This window comes from Geotrypetes seraphini, chromosome 2 (genome assembly GCF_902459505.1).
Source record: "Geotrypetes seraphini chromosome 2, aGeoSer1.1, whole genome shotgun sequence".
In the NCBI taxonomy this organism is placed as follows: Eukaryota; Metazoa; Chordata; class Amphibia; order Gymnophiona; family Dermophiidae; genus Geotrypetes; species Geotrypetes seraphini.
The window spans coordinates 158769587-158785598 of NC_047085.1; the positions used below are offsets into that span (position 1 = coordinate 158769587).

The 16012-nt window shown below is 37.7% G+C and overlaps 1 protein-coding gene across 6 annotated transcripts in view; it reads left to right on the plus strand.

Annotated features, from left to right (window-relative positions):
* CEP192 (centrosomal protein 192) overlaps nt 1-16012 on the plus strand; it is a 402896-nt gene that overhangs the window by 159360 nt on the left and 227524 nt on the right. For all 6 annotated transcript variants that reach the window (XM_033934141.1, XM_033934142.1, XM_033934138.1 and 3 more), the window contains 3 exons: nt 3829-4972; nt 5048-5177; nt 8850-9021. In XM_033934141.1, the coding sequence (XP_033790032.1) occupies nt 3829-4972; nt 5048-5177; nt 8850-9021 (1446 nt within the window). The remainder of the gene's footprint in view (nt 1-3828; nt 4973-5047; nt 5178-8849; nt 9022-16012) is intronic.

Genomic DNA, 16012 nt, shown 5'->3' on the forward strand with positions numbered 1-16012 from the left:
CTGCTACCAAAAGAACCATTTCTATTTGGTTTATGAATTGTATCCTCTTCACATTTACTCAAGCTGGGCTTACACTACAGGGATGTGTAACAGCCAACAGTGTCTCAACTATGACTGCCCTGGTAGGTCATATTTGCTCTGCATCTATTTAGGATATTTGCAAAGCTGCTACTTCGTTTCCAGTCCATACCTTTACTTGTTACTACTGTTTGGAACAGAACTCCAGAAGAGACGGTCAGTTTTGATATGGCATTGTTCAGAATCTTTTTATTTCCAGATTACCAATTTTCTGTTCAACACTCTTGGGTTTGCTGGGATCATCATAATACGATGAAACCTTCCGCCCAATGTGCGGCAGCTTCAAAAAAGCAAACAGGATGCTAGGAATTATTTAAAAAGGGATGGTTAACAAGACTAAAAATGTTATGATGCCCCTGTATCACTCCATGGTGCGACCTCATCTGGAGTATTGCATTCTGGTATCCTTATCTCAAGAAAGATATAGCGATGCTTGAAAAGGTTCAAAGAAGAGCGACCAAAATGATAAAGGGGATGGAACTCCCCTCGTATGGGGATAGACTTAAAAGGTTAGGGCTCTTCAGCTTGGAAAAGAGACAGCTGAGAGGAGATATGATTGAAGTCTACAAAATCCTGAGTGGAATAGAACAGGTACAAGTGGATCAATTTTTCACTCTGTCAAAAATTACAAAGACTAGGAGATATTTGAAGTTACAAGGGAATACTTTAAAAACCAATAGGAGGAATTTTTTTTTTTCACTCAGAGAGTAGTTAAGCTCTGGAACGCATTGCCAGAGGTTCTGGTAAAAGCGGATAGCGTAGCTGGTTTTAGGAAAGGTTTGGACAATTTTCTGGAGGAAAAGTCCATAGTCTTCTATTGAAAAAGACATGGGGGGGAAGCCACTGCTTACCCTGGATCGGTAATATGGAATGTTGCTACTCCTTGGGTTTTGGCCAGGTACTAGGGACCTGGATTGGCCACCGTGAGAACGAACTACTGGGCTTGATGGACCATTGGTCTGGCCCAGTAAGGCTATTCCAATGTTACGGCACCTAGATTATTGCAACATTGTCTATTTAGCAGGAGTAAAGAAGAATAATTCCAGAATACGACTCATACAGAACATAGTGGTGAGACTAATCTATGGTCTAAAAAAAAATCATAACTCCCTTCTATCGTGAATTTCACTGGCTACCTATAGAGGCCCGTGTTATTTTTAAGTTTGGTTGTATCTATTAAAGAATCAGAATAGGACAGGCTCTTTCCTATCTTTTTTTTTGAACATCATTTTTATTAAAGAGACCACAAGAGAAACAAGCATGTGTCCAAGAATACAGAACAAAATTGCAAATACTGGCAAGCAGTACAGAGGCAGAACATGCAGCAACAAAAGTGCAAGATAAACCACTAAAACACAGGATAATCCAATGAGAAAAACAGCCCGCCTCTTCTGTGAGCCTCAGAAATTTTGGAAAATGGTCCATCCCACCCCGAGAATATCCCACAGAAGAAAGAACACACATACCAACCAACACAGAGCAGTCAACCAGATAGTCAAACCCCTCTCATACGCCCCAGTCATACCGACCCCCCCTCTCATCCCACCCCACGCCGGAGAACCAGAGGTAACTGCAGGAACACCCTCCAAAGAGCCAGATAAGCCAGCACCTCAGGGTTGGAGGAACGTTTATAATAGCAAAGTTTGAAACGTGCCAGCTCAATCATCTGATGGAGCCAACTGTCCAAGGGAATAGACCCCGCCTGAACCCAATATTGTAAAATTGTACGTTTGACCATCAACAAAGTCAGGTAAATAAAGCGCCGCTGCGGCACCGTAAAGCCCTGCTCTTCAAATAGGGACTGGCAGGCTCTTTCCTATCTGATGGATATATTCATGGTCTCTAACCAAAAACATTCTCGTGAAGTTTACGCGTTTTTTAACCTACCCTTCAGTTAATGGCTGTAAGTTTAAAAGATACCATGAACGTGTGCTTTCATATCAAGCCGCTGTTTGGGATAAAGATTTTAAGCAATTACTTTCTGTATCTGCTTCCTACTTGGATTTCAGAAGGCATCTAAAGACCTATTTGTTTTCTAGTTCTTGGGTAACTAATTTTTCTGAGTTCAATTGAGGGTTACTCGAAGTTCTCACTTATGTACCTACCCTAATTTAAAACCTTGTCGATATAAGATGTTCCTGGATAGGACGCCCGCATTTCAGGCAGGCAAACTGCAAACTTGGTTAGGTGAATGTATCCATCAAGCCTTGTCTTATTGCTCCTTTCGGAAATTAGTTAAGACCAATCTGACAAATTTATTACCTGAATTAGGTGGGTTTTCAAAGCTGTAACTGTATTTTTTATACAATTGTATTTTTCACTGATTGTCCAATTTTCTTTTATGTAAACCACCTAGAACTGCTGGTGATGGCAGTATAAAAAATAAAGTTGTTCTTCTAATATAATCTTTTGTAAACTGCATAGATCCTCATGGTTATGCGGTCTATAGGTTGATTTTATGTTATGTTTATATTCTTATGTTATACTTGTCCAGAGTCATGATCCTGGCAACTTGGGGAGTTCAACATGTTTGAATACCATGCCTGCTTGGCCTCAGAGAAAGTAAAGAAACTTACCTGTAGCTAGTGTTCTCAGAGGACAGCAAGCGCATATTCTCACAACATGCGCACCTCCCCTTATTGGCTTCTTAGCTTTGTTACTGAACTGTTAGTCCTGCAAGCCAACGTTGAGCAGGAAGGCAATGGCACTGTGTGAGGTGCACTTGGTAGTGCCTATTTTATGGATTGCGTCAGCAACATGTGACAATATATGCCTGCTGTCCTTGGAGAGCACTTGCTACAGGTAAGTATCTTCACATGAATTAATAAATAAAATAAAAATGATTTTTTGCCAAGATTGTTTAATTTGTGGTTGTCTTTCAAGTCTGAATTTGAATTGGCACCTCAGATTTTGGCAATGCTTGTCAGTTGCTGCTAATTAAATTACAACCACTCGGGTTTTATGTGTAATTTGTTTAGAAAGGTGCCTTCTCAATTTATCAATGTATATTAAGGGCTAGATTCATTAAGCAAACTTATCGTGTACCGATTGGTTTGCGACCCAATTTTCCTCCGACTGATTCACTAACCTCTGTGCTGATCCGATTCTGATCCGTGCATGCAAATGAGGGGAAACGGCATGCAAAGTAGACAGGCAGCGATTCACTAAACAAAAATCTTGAACACCAACTGGGCTGGCTGATCAAAAAGAAGCGACTGCTGGGGACCAGTCGCTTGCGTCCTTTCCTGCCAGCCCTGCAACCCTGAAATAAACCTGCTTTCTGGCTCCCCGACTCTCTTCTCTCTGACTTCCCGGCTCTCCTACTCAATGCCGCGACCTGCTCTTTGCCATCCTTCCTGCAGTGTGAGCCCATGGTTTTAACTCTCTTTAAACCTGCGGGATAAAACCACGGGCTTGCAATGCAGGGAAGGGCAGCAGAGAGTCGGGGCCAGTGTAAAAAAAAAAACCAACCCAAAACCAGACAGCAAACATATGCGCAGACTATCTACAGGCAAAGTAGATAGTCTGTGCATGCGTCGGGATTGCTACGCAGTGATCCGTGTTATCAGATGGGGGGCATGCCTCTGATTGCCCCAATTCCATGAAGATGGGTTGGTGAATCAGACGGCCTGCCTCCAATCGTCCAAGGATCGGACATGGATTGGAAGGTTAGTGAATCTAGCCCTAAGTGTTGAAAAATTATTTGTTAAACTTGAGTGATATACTAATTGAGCTCTTTCCCTCCTTCAGGAACATTTTGATGTAAGAAAACCAGTTGAAATGGAACAAACACAGGGCACAGAATCTATGCTAAGTATAAGCACAATTGCTTCTGCTTTAGCAAATGCTTCAGTTAGTGCTGACCCTTCCCAGTTAGCTGCCATGATTATGGCTCTTTCAAATAAAAATAGGAAAAAAACGCTTGACTTTAGTCATGAAATGGATACTATTCTTATGAACCAGATTTTTTCAAGCTCTCTAGAAAAGAGCCAGGCACTTAAGAGCTTTGACATGGAAAGATATTTAAAAAAGACAGATTGTGATAATCAGGAAGTAGAACATCAAAGCTTTACGATAAATGGAGATTCTATCCAGGATTTTACTTATGATCTGTCTTCACTACAAAAGCAGACCCTGCAACATCCCATTACAATAGGTGTGCTTAATTCTACATACTTCAAGATACCAGATGACAGTGTGCTCCTGGATTCAAAATCACAAATATGTAAAAATATTCCTGGGCTTCAAGTGGTTTCTTCAATAGAAGAGGGCAAAATTTCAAATGGCACTGAATACTCAAAAATAATTTCTGATGATCAAGCCATTGAAAATACTCTTTGTAGCATTGCCACAAATGTTCTGACACTTAAGGAAAAGGAACTCGATGGAAAGTCCAATGGGAGAGCTATCAGCATGAAAGAATGTTTCAGTGATCTTGGCACAAATAATAAAATACATCGAAGGTCATCAGATACAAAGTATGAAGAATGTGTAAAAGATGCCTCTGAAATTCAATCATCTTCATTAAAACAATTGAATAAGAACAGAAGTTCTTGGGAGAACAGTAAGTCAAAATTCTCATGTGCCAGTGAAAAAATGGAGCATCTACCACTGGGAAAAGAAAATTCAAGTAATTCATTATATGATACTGGTTCAGAAAATTCATCATTTGTTCAGTCCATTCCAGCTTCAGTTGATAACATGTGTACAAGAAAAAGCAGCACTATCTCATTAATTAGTGGTCCAAATTCAAAAATGTTGCCAGAGTCATGTAAAAGGAAAGATGAGAATTTTGAAAACTCTGAAAAGCACAAGTATGAAGCTATTTCATCTAATGCAAAACATGTCAGTTTTGAAAAGCAGTCGTGTTCTTTATTTTTACCAGAAAATGTTGGTAAGTAAGATTTCACTTTAAATTTTAAAATACTAGATTGTTTTCATGATGTACTAATTGTGTTTTTATTAACAGCACTGCCGGAATGTAAATTTCCTGAACATGTAAACTGCCCAGAGGATGAACAGTGCAGCTTTAGGCCCTCAACTTCACCACTGATTCACTCCTCTCCTAGTCAGGTTATTGAAATGGCTACAGCATTAGGGTAAGCTTTCAACTTAATGTGTTGCATAGTGATTAAAATATGTATACATTTATAGTTTGCAAAATAGCTTTGTGAGCCATGGATGAATTACAAATTAATTGAACCAGAGAGTAATGTTAATGCTGATAGCAAAAATCTCATGATTCAAGCTGCCTAGTCGGCTTGTCCCTTTTATGGTATCTTAAAGAAGTAAAGAAATTTAAGTTTTGAGGATAAACATTAAGGTAATCATGCTAAGCAATTTGCATATTAATATAGTGGAAATTGTCGGTTTGATATAAAATGTTTGATAAATCTAATAATCTAATCTAATATACAACTTATTAATCACACTATACCAAAATGGTTCAAGGCGATTTTACATCCAAAGAAACTAAAATCTACAGGAAAATATATTCTTTTCTCTTTAGACCTGTACAGATGTCGGATTGTGTTCTACCAGCAGATGCAGACAAAGTACAATTCATTTGATATAACCTCGTAAAAGGGTCCTCAGCCATCTAGTATTTCTCTCTCTAGCAGATAGCAGTCTAGCAAGATATGTATTCTGGGTTCATTTAGAGAAGGCTGGTTAGCTTGAGAGCTCTGTTTAAGAGATGCTGCAGTCCAGAGATATTGAATCTACCTGACATTGGCAGGGTTTTGCATCCTTTCTTGGAGCGATGTGTGGACATGCTTTATTTGTTTCTGTTCTTGCAGAGAGTCCAAGGTCCTTTGAGGTGAAAACATAAGAACATAAGATTTGCCACTGCTGGATCAGACCAGTGGTCCATCATGCCCAGTAGTCTGCTCACGCGGTGGCCTTTAGGTCAAAGACCAGTGCCCTATTTGAGTCTAGCTTTACCTACGTATATTCTGTTCCAGCAGGAACTTATCCAACCTTTTCTTGAATCTCCGAAGGGTGCTTTCCCCTATGACAGCCTCTGGAAAAACGTTTCAGATTTCTACCACTCTCTGGGTGAAGAAGAACTTCCTTACATTTGTATGGAATCTGTTCCCTTTTAACTTTAGCGAGTGCCCTCTCGTTCTCTTCACCTTGGAGAGGGTGAACAATCTTTCTTTCTCTACTAAGTCAATTCCCTTCAATATCTTGAACTGTGATGTGAACAAGACTTCCCTGTGAACTTCTAAAAGCTAAGTTACTCAGAATTTCATATTCTGTTCTTTTCACTGTTTTTCAGCATTATATCTGCTTAATCTCTCTTCTCCTCCTCCCTGTTTCTTACTTAAAAAAATAAACCCTTCTATTTCCTCTGTTAAAGCTTATTTCCTCTTCCTCTTCACAGGAATAAGGGTAAGACTTATATTAATTCTAATTAAATCCTAGTGCCTGTGGCACAGGGTGACTAAAGTAGGGAAAATCCTGTTATAAATCCTGTGTTTTAGGGTATCCACTGTTATCACAGGACAAGCAGGCAGCATATTATCTACGTGTGGGTGACGTCACCCTAGCGGACGTTTTCGCAAGCAGATTTGCTTGAAGACCTTCAAGCTTGCGATTGGTCCGCGCATGCGCGCGTGCCCCTCCCGCCCGGTCTAGGGCATGCATCTCCTCAGCGTGTCCTCAGTTCTCTGTTTTCCGCGGAGCCAGCAGCACTGCTTCCTTGTTAAGCGCGATATCATTGTCCCTCTTGCACCGCGGTTTGTTTGATTAGTTTCTTTTGAGTCGCTGTGCTCGCGTCTGTTTTTTTTTTTTTTCTTCTTTTCTTTTGTTTTTCGGTTCGTACTTTTTTGACCGGGTTCCCGGTCTTTCTCTGGCCACCTGGCCTCGCGGGGCCACAGCCGTCTTTTTTTTTATTATGTCCCGGCCTTGTTCCGGGTTTAAAAACTGTACTAAGTGCAACCGGGTTATCTCCATCACCGACCCTCATCGTTGGTGTGTGGAGTGCCTGGGTGCAGAGCACTGCGCTGAGTTGTGCCCCCGTTGTGTGACTTTGCAACCGCGGGCTCTTCGGAGGGTGGCCAAGATTCTCCAACTCTTTAGCCCCATGGATTCTGCGGGACAGGCCTCGAGCTCGGCCTCGGTGCCCTCGTTGGGTGCTTCAGCCTCGAAGTCCTCCGCTGAAGCCTCGAAGGCTCCGGCCTCGGCCCCTCCTGTTACTCCGGCCTCAGGTAAGTTTCTTCTTTTCTCCTCAGATGTACTGGCAAAGAAGCCTACTTCCGAGTCTCATGCCAGTGCCGCCTCATCGGCATCTTCAATAAATCACTCTAAGCGTGCCTCCTCACGTAGGGAATATTCTTCCTCGAGGTCGCCCCCGAAGGAGCGCATGCCTGCACCTAAGCCCCAACCACCTTTGGTCTCGGTGCCCATGTTCGAGGACATGCTTAAGGCTATTCTTACGCAGCTTTCCTCGGTGGTGAGCCAACTGGTCCCGACTTTGACGCCTCTGACCTCGGTCTCGACCCAGTCTCGGTCTGACCAGCCTGAGCGTCCCCTCGTTTCTCAAGGCCCTGCCTGCAAGACTCGCCGGGTACCCTTGAGTGATTCTTCGTCCCCCGGGTCACCTGTAACTTTTCGGGATTCCAGACCGGGGGGTCATTTTTTCCCCCCACTACTTTGTCAAGGTTTGTCCCTCCTAAGAAGCCCTGGTCTTCCCCGCCCCTTCGGGCAGGTCTCCACCCGTGAAACCTTGTTTAATGCCAGAAGTAGCCTTAGGCGTTGGTAGGCATCTCTGGAGTTGTAATTCTCATCACAGATTGGTGCTGGAAATTTAGGACTAGATTCACTAACCTGCCCGATCCATGGGCGATCCGCAGCAGGCCTATGAATTCTGAACAGGTCAGTATGCAAATGGGGGTGATCGCTAGTGAGTAATCCTGAAGCATGCGCAGACCATCTTCTTTGTCTGTAGATCAGAGGTGTCAAAATCCCTCTTCGAGGGCCGCAATCCAGTCGGGTTTTCAGGATTTCCTCAATGAATATGCATGAGATCTATTTGCCAGCACTGCTTTCATTGTATGCTAATAGATCTCATGCATATTCATTGGGGAAATCCTGAAAACCCGACTGGATTGTGGCCCTCGAGGAGGGTACTTTGGCACCCCTGCTGTAGATGGTCTGCACATGCTTACAAAGTTGCGAGCTGCTTTTTTAAAACTTTTTTAATACTTTGCGAGCCTGTGGTTTTAACCTGCTTTAAACCCTGTGTATTCTGCATTGAATTGTTAAAGGTATTTGTGAAATATAAGAGAGGTACTATTTAATCATTGCTATAGATCAGCAGTTTTCATCATCTGTTAAAGGGATTTCTGTAGGCAGTAGGATAAAACTCCCCCCCTCCCCCCCCCCGGGTCTCTTCATTCAGGAGAATTGAAACTTAAGCTCTGTAATAGACTAGAAGGTGGTTGGAGTAAAGGAAGTTACAAGCTTGATCAGAAAAGCCACCTCATTGTATCTGTCATCAGATGATATTTCCCATGTGTGTGTAGTTTTATCCTGCTGTCTATGGAGATCTTCTGTTACAGGTATGCAACTTTTTCCTGGACAACTGGGGAAAGTTTTGCTTATTACCAGATAATTTTAGAATACTGTATATCAATGGATCACAATGAGGGCTTTCACTAAATATCAGATGCTTATAAGGCCAAGTTTGCTTGTAACAAACAGGTTGACTTACCATGGTAACAGACATAAGCTTGTAGATAACAAATACTAATTTTGTTTTCTTCCAGAGTTTTTGGTGACTGTGTTAGTGCTCCATCTTCTTTTCAAACATCTGCTTGTGGTGATACTTTACCTTTTCAATCATCCCATTCAAGTCCTGGCATAAGTAGGTTGACATATATCTCTTCCACTGATGGTACTCTTCATGATAACACTATTGTGCCCAGTCCACAGAAAGAGGTATGTGAAATTTATCAAACTTGAAATTGAGATTTACATTATCACAATTGATACTGATAAGAGTACATTAGTTTCCTAACTAGACATTGCTCTTGTTACCTTTTCCTGAAAACTGTTCTACTTTCTGAAATCATAGGTATGAACATTTGTTGTGGTAATACCCTGTTTCTCAGAAACTGCACTGAGCTCTCTCATTAGTTAGTATAGTATTGGGGGACACTAATAGTTTAATTTGGATAATCACTTAATTTTCCTTTGTCTCGGGTACAAATTCAGATTGAGTCCTCCAGGAACAGAAAAATACTTATTGTACCTGAATGTATATTGCTTCAATAGCTTTCACCATCAACTGAAAAAACAGTTGGGATGATATTGGAAGAGAATACAGATAATATCAAAATTATATCTTAGATACTCAGTCTGATAGTCTGTCTTTATCCGTTGTTTGACTGTAAACACAGATAAAATGCTTCATGAGATTTTTACAAAATTATCTGTGTCAAAAGGAGCTCATAATCTGCATAAATTCTGAATTGACTGATTTTTTTTTTTTTTTAAACTTATAACATAAAATTTCCTTTTTGACCAGAGAATTAGATCAAGGAAGTGTGCTAGATTTAATTTACTTAGATTTCAGCAAAGCTTTTGACATAGTTCCTCATAGGAGGCTCTTAAACTTGAATGGCTGAAGTTAGGACCTAAAGTGGTGAACTGTATTAGAAACTGGTTGACAGACAGAATTCAGAGGGTGGTGGTAATGGAATTTGCTCGGAGGAAGGAGAGGTGAGTAGTGAAGTGCCTCAAGAATCGATGCTGGAGCCTATTCTGTTCATTGTGTTTGTAAACAATATTGCTGAAGGGTTAGAAGGAAAGCTTTGCCTTTTTGCAGATGATACCAGGATTTATAACAGAGTGGACACCCTGGAGGGAGTGGAAAACATGAAAAAGGATCTGCAAAAATTAGAAGAATGGTCTGTTTGGCAATTAAAATTCAATGTGAAGAAGTGCAGAGTGAAGCACTTGGGGAGTAGAAATCTGAGGGAACGGTATGTGCTGAGAGGTGAAAGGCTGTTATGCACGGATGGGGAGAGGAACCTTGGGGTGATAGTGTCTAAGCATGCAAATTTGCATGTGGCCCAAACTTAAGATATTTTACGCTGATTAATACACACAGAGATGTATTTTCATAAAAATAATATTTATTATAAGCCCAAGAAATGGTCTGTGTGGGAGAGACATTTCTCATGAGACAAAATCATCCTTGCATGTGGGAAGGTCTTCACTTGAAAAGGTCATCATAGTTGCTTATATACTATTAAAATGACCAATGGCACGTTACTCTGGTCTTCCAAAGTTCAGCTAATACATCACTTTAAGAGGCAAGTCTCATTTAAACAAAGGCATTCTTTTGATTTTTACAGGCATTCTTTTGATTTTAACATCAAAGGTTATCTCTTACACAAGTTTTCCCTGCAAGTTATATTTCTTTCAGGTTTAACAAAGGAATTTTTTTTAAAAAAAATATTATTTATTGATTTTTCCAAATGGTCAACAGTGCAATAAAACAATGATATGTACATAAAATATTTCAAGAAAAGCACAATCATCTTTCAGTAATACATGAACAATCATTTTTTAACCCCCTCCTGCCCACCCACCAATTTATTACTTAAGAAAAACATTATATATATATATATATATATATATATATATATATATATATACTTATATATATATACTTATATATATATATATACTTATATATACTTATATATACTTATATACTTATATATATATACTTATATATATATACTTATATATATATACTTATATATATATACTTATATATATATATATACTTATATATATATATATACTTATATATACTTATATATACTTATATATACTTATATATACTTATATATACTTATATATACTTATATACTTATATATATATACTTATATATATATATTACTTAAGAAAAACATTATATATATATATATATATATATATATATATATAATGTTTTTCTTAAGTAATAAATATATGTAACCTGGTTTTGGAAACCCGGTTTACGATATATATATATATATATATATTTTTTTTTTTCCTTCAATAACCTTTCCCAAATTTATCATCTGTAAAAATTTAAGATATTCCCAACCCTCCCACACCCCCTTTGGGTGTGTAAGTTATATATAGGCATAAGTTATTATACCAGTCAATTATTAATAAAATTAGTCAACGGACCCCAGGTCAGTTGAAATAATTTATTATTACCCCTTTGATCGGAGAATATTTTCTCAGACATATAACACTTACATAATGTATGCTACCAAAAAAGTAAAATTTAGCCGATCAAAGTTTTTCCAATTTTTTGTGATCATTTGGATGGCTACCCCAGTCATGATTCCTAACCATCTATTTTTGTGTCTATCAATTGGTGGCTTAGGGGATAATAATGTCCCACAAATTACCATATCATAAGAGAGTGGAATCAGTCTCTAGAACAAGATTAATATGACACCAGATAGAACGCCAGAAGGTAAGTATTAGCGGACAATAAAATAGCAGATGATCCAGTGTCCCAATATCGATGTGACAGTGCCAGCATCTATTTGATTTTAAACTATCTAATTTCTGTAAACGAACAAGGTTCCAAAAACTTCTATGCAACAAAAAAACAAACAAACAAGTTTGTCTCATAGATGTTGACGTTGTACATCTCATCCTCCAAGACCAAATTCATGGCCATTGAGTAGGAGAAATCTGTTGCTTAATCTCAGTGCTCCAAATATCCCAAAGGCTCATTTTTGGTTTCCTATTGAAAAATTCAGATATTAATATGAACCACTTGGCTGCCTGATGTCCTAGGAAATCTGTCTGGAAGCATAGGACTGGCAAGCTATACTGAGTTTTTAAGTTCCGCCTTTCAGGGAACCACTTCTGGATGGCCTGCTTCAGCTGCAACCATTTATATATTTGAGACTTAGCAATACCAAATATTTGTTGCAGTTGTGAAAAATCAAGCAGTTTTCCATCTGATAATACATCATCCAGAGTACGTATGCCCACCTGCAGCCTATGCTTCCAGAGGATCTTAGACTTGCCAATTTGAATGTTGGCGTTCAACAATAATGACTGACCGTGGATTTTTCTACTGGAATATCTATTAAGCTGTTAATAAATTTCAAGGTTTTCTATGTGGCTAATAAGATACTATTGTCCTTATAAATTCTTGGTAATTTGATACTCGCCATATGACATAATTGTAATGGGTTTATCTAAACGGCACTCAATTTTTATATATAAATGTTCTTGTGAGGATCACCAATCAAACTCTCACCAAGATGTATATCAAGCTCAATATATACCTCAAACTCATCACCTCTAATGTATAATCCCTAGCTCCTCAGAAGTACCACCTGGGCTCAAAAGCTTTCACAGCCCTAGGCTTTATGTACTATCTCCTCACTGGAGCCGTTATCAGTTTTTATGCACAAACTTCATTTAAAAATTTTTATTTAACAGATGGGGGGCGTGGCTTGGAAGCGCAGCCGGATGGTTGAGTGCTGAGTGAGCTCTGATATCACAAGCTTTCTGAAGGAAATAAGTCACTAATTTAGTTTTATTTTAGTGTTTTTGAGTGATTTCAAGTCTGGTTATGGCTACAAATAAACAGATGAAGAACGAAGGAGCTAGCACAAGTGGTGGAGGTGCTAAAAGATCAAAGCTGGATCCTGCGAAAGTGCCGTTGCCGAAAGAGGATAATGGTGACATTTCTGCTCAACTGAAACTAATAACTGAGATAGTTTCGGACAATACTAAAAATCTGAAGGAGGTGAAAGAAGAAATGAAAAGTCTCACAGCGAGAATGGAAAGATTTGAACTAAAAACGGACCAGATGGAAAAAAGAATGTCAGCAAATGAAGCTGAGTTAAAGAAATGTAAAATGTATAAAGAAAAAGTGGAATTTCTCTCTAAAGAAATGGAAGATATTATTAACAGGGAAAAACGGAATAATTTGAGAATTATTGGTCTCCCTGAAGGTGTTGAAAATAATGATGCCATTACCTTTCTTGAACAGTTTCTTCCTAAGATTTTACCACTCAAATTAAAATTTCCTTTAGAGTTTGAAAGAGCTCACAGGATTCCTGTTAGAAGAGTTGGCAAGGATTTAAGACCACGTCCTTTGATTTTTAAGCTGTTAAGGCACCAACAGGTGATGGAAATCATAAAGCTTGCAAAGGAAAATAAGAACTTAAAATGTCAGGACACAAAAATTCACATAGTTCCGGATTTTGCTAAGGCCACTGCTGATAAGAGAAAAAAAAATGTTGGATTTACAGCCACAAATGAGGCAATTAGGAGCTAAGTTTGGCTTATTTATACCCTGCTATAATGAGGGTAACAACCTATGCCAATAAAACCATGAATTTTGATTGTCCTGACAAATTGAAAGACTTTTTAGATGATTGTGAGCATTTGATGATATCATAAGATGAAGATAAAAAGTTCCGATGGCTTGTACTTTTTTATTTGAAGGATTGAAAAGAAAAGAAAAAAAAAGGAAGTAAAAAGATAGTTAAGATATGTTTATATTTTATGTTTGGAGAAATGGAATCCTTTTTGAATTCAACTGAATTAACTGTCCTCAAACACGCAGTAATATTAGTTAACATTTTATTTGGATTACTTGGAAAGAAGATGGAGGAAGATATGTAAATTAGAGAATTTCTTTCTGTGCAGATTCCCTCACTAGGATTTCTCCCTTTGTAAACGCCTTTTCTTTCTCTCAAGAAGCTCCTTTCATGTATTCTTTACCCATAGAACTCCAATTAGTATGTAAGTTTTTTTTATTTAGACTTATTATATTGTATTAAGACTTATTGTTATTCGCTGAATGTCCAGCCTTCTTTCAATGTGAACCGCCTAGAAGTCGCCTGACTATGGCGGTATAGAAAAATAAAGTTATTATTATTATTATCATCTTGTTCTAAATGCGCTATATGGTATGAGTGTGCCATGTTTTTAATAAAAACGCTGAGGATTTATTTAGGGGCATATAGGAAAATTCTTAGAAATCTACAAAGAAAAACTTTACATTGTGCTTCTTACTTGGAGAATGGTTCCTGGCAATCCGTCTTCATAATGCTATGTTGCAGCAGTGCTGGAAGAGCCCAAGTGATCGGTGAAAAGTATGATGGAACTACAGCAACAAACAGGGAATGTTCTGAGTATCTCTCAGTTTTGAGATGAAAAAGTGGGGGAAAATACAATGATATGGAAAGTGTTTAGTTGTTTTAGTATCATTTGCTGCTTTGCTTTCTTTTGTTTTATTTTTAGTTTATAGTCTCATTAGGGTTTATATGAGATAATGGATTAGTCCAAGGATTGCTTCTTTACTTCCGGGTCACAGAAAACAAGGAAGTATTACAAGTGCATTAGAATTTGAAATATATTAAAAACACTGCGTGTTTGTTCTTTGGGCAGCATTTTATAAAGAGTTAGATGAGAATTCTGATAACATATTTGTTTTTTGAGAGATGTGTTTTATATAATTATTCTGTTCATTATATTGTTATTTTTTTTTTTCCCATTATTTTTTATTTTCAAATTTTTCATAAAGTGAACAAAATATTAAAGTACAATTGATGAATATACAATATCACTTTTATATCTAATACATCATTTTTCTAAATATATTTTCCCCCTCTCCCTCCCCCCACCCTTCTATTACTTTTTCAATCATATATTACATATTATATATCATATTATATCATTTTATGTAAAACTTATTTTCACTACCTTCCCTCTATGTGTGTCACAAAAAAGTTATTAAAAGGAAGAAAAGAAGAAGAAAAATTCTATTGTTTATTCATTGCAATATTTTGTCAATGGCCCCCATATTTTTATAAATTTGTTATATGTCCCTCTTTGTATTGATATTGTTCTTTCCATTTTAAATATGACATATTGTATTCCACCAAAATGTATAATTTAGGTTATTATAATTCTTCCAATTATTGGTTATATGTTGAATGGCAACCCCTGTCATAATTAATAAAAGCTTGTTATTTTCTGGTGAAATTTGACTTTTTTTCCTCATCATCATTCCAAATAATATTGTATCATATGATATTGCAATATGATTTTCCATCAATTTATTAATTTGTGGCCAAATTGAATTCCAAAAAGTTTTAATGTAGGGACAATGATACAATAAATGATCTAATGTCCCTGGTTCTAGATTACAGTGCCAGCATTTATTGGACTTAGAACTGTCTAATTTTTGCAAACGTGTAGGGGTCCAAAAAGCTCTATGTAATAAAAAGAACCAAGTTTGTCTCATAGATGCTGACACTGTACATCCCATTCTCCAAGACCAAATTAGTGGCCATTGAGATGCATTAATCTGATGTCCAATCTCAATGCTCCAAATATCTCTTAGACCATTTTTTGGTTTTTTATTCAAATATCCAGATATTAATTTATACCACAATGCGGCTTGATGTCCTTGGAAGTCTGCTTGAAAACATAAGAACTTTAAACTATATTGATTATTTAATGTTTTCCATTCAGAGAACCCAACCTGAATGGCCTGCTTCAATTGCAACCATTTAAAACTTTGTGTTTTATTAAGACCAAATCTATGTTGCAATTGTGAAAAATCCAGCAGTTTACCTTCTGAAATAACATCATCTAGAGATCTAATGCCTGCAATAATCCAGTTCTTCCAAAGGATTTGAACTTCGCCTATTTTGATCTTGGAGTTTATCCATAGAGATTGATTAGTTGATTTGTTTATTGGGATAGGTATTAATTTACTAATAAACCTCAATGTTTTCCAAGTATCTGTTCATTATATTGAGGAATCTATGTTATGGATGAGAAGATGATATCATTTTGTGGTAAGAGTTTAAAAGAAGATAACACTTATTAGTTAATTAAAATAAGATGCAAAAGATGGTATTATATTAGGGAGGAAAT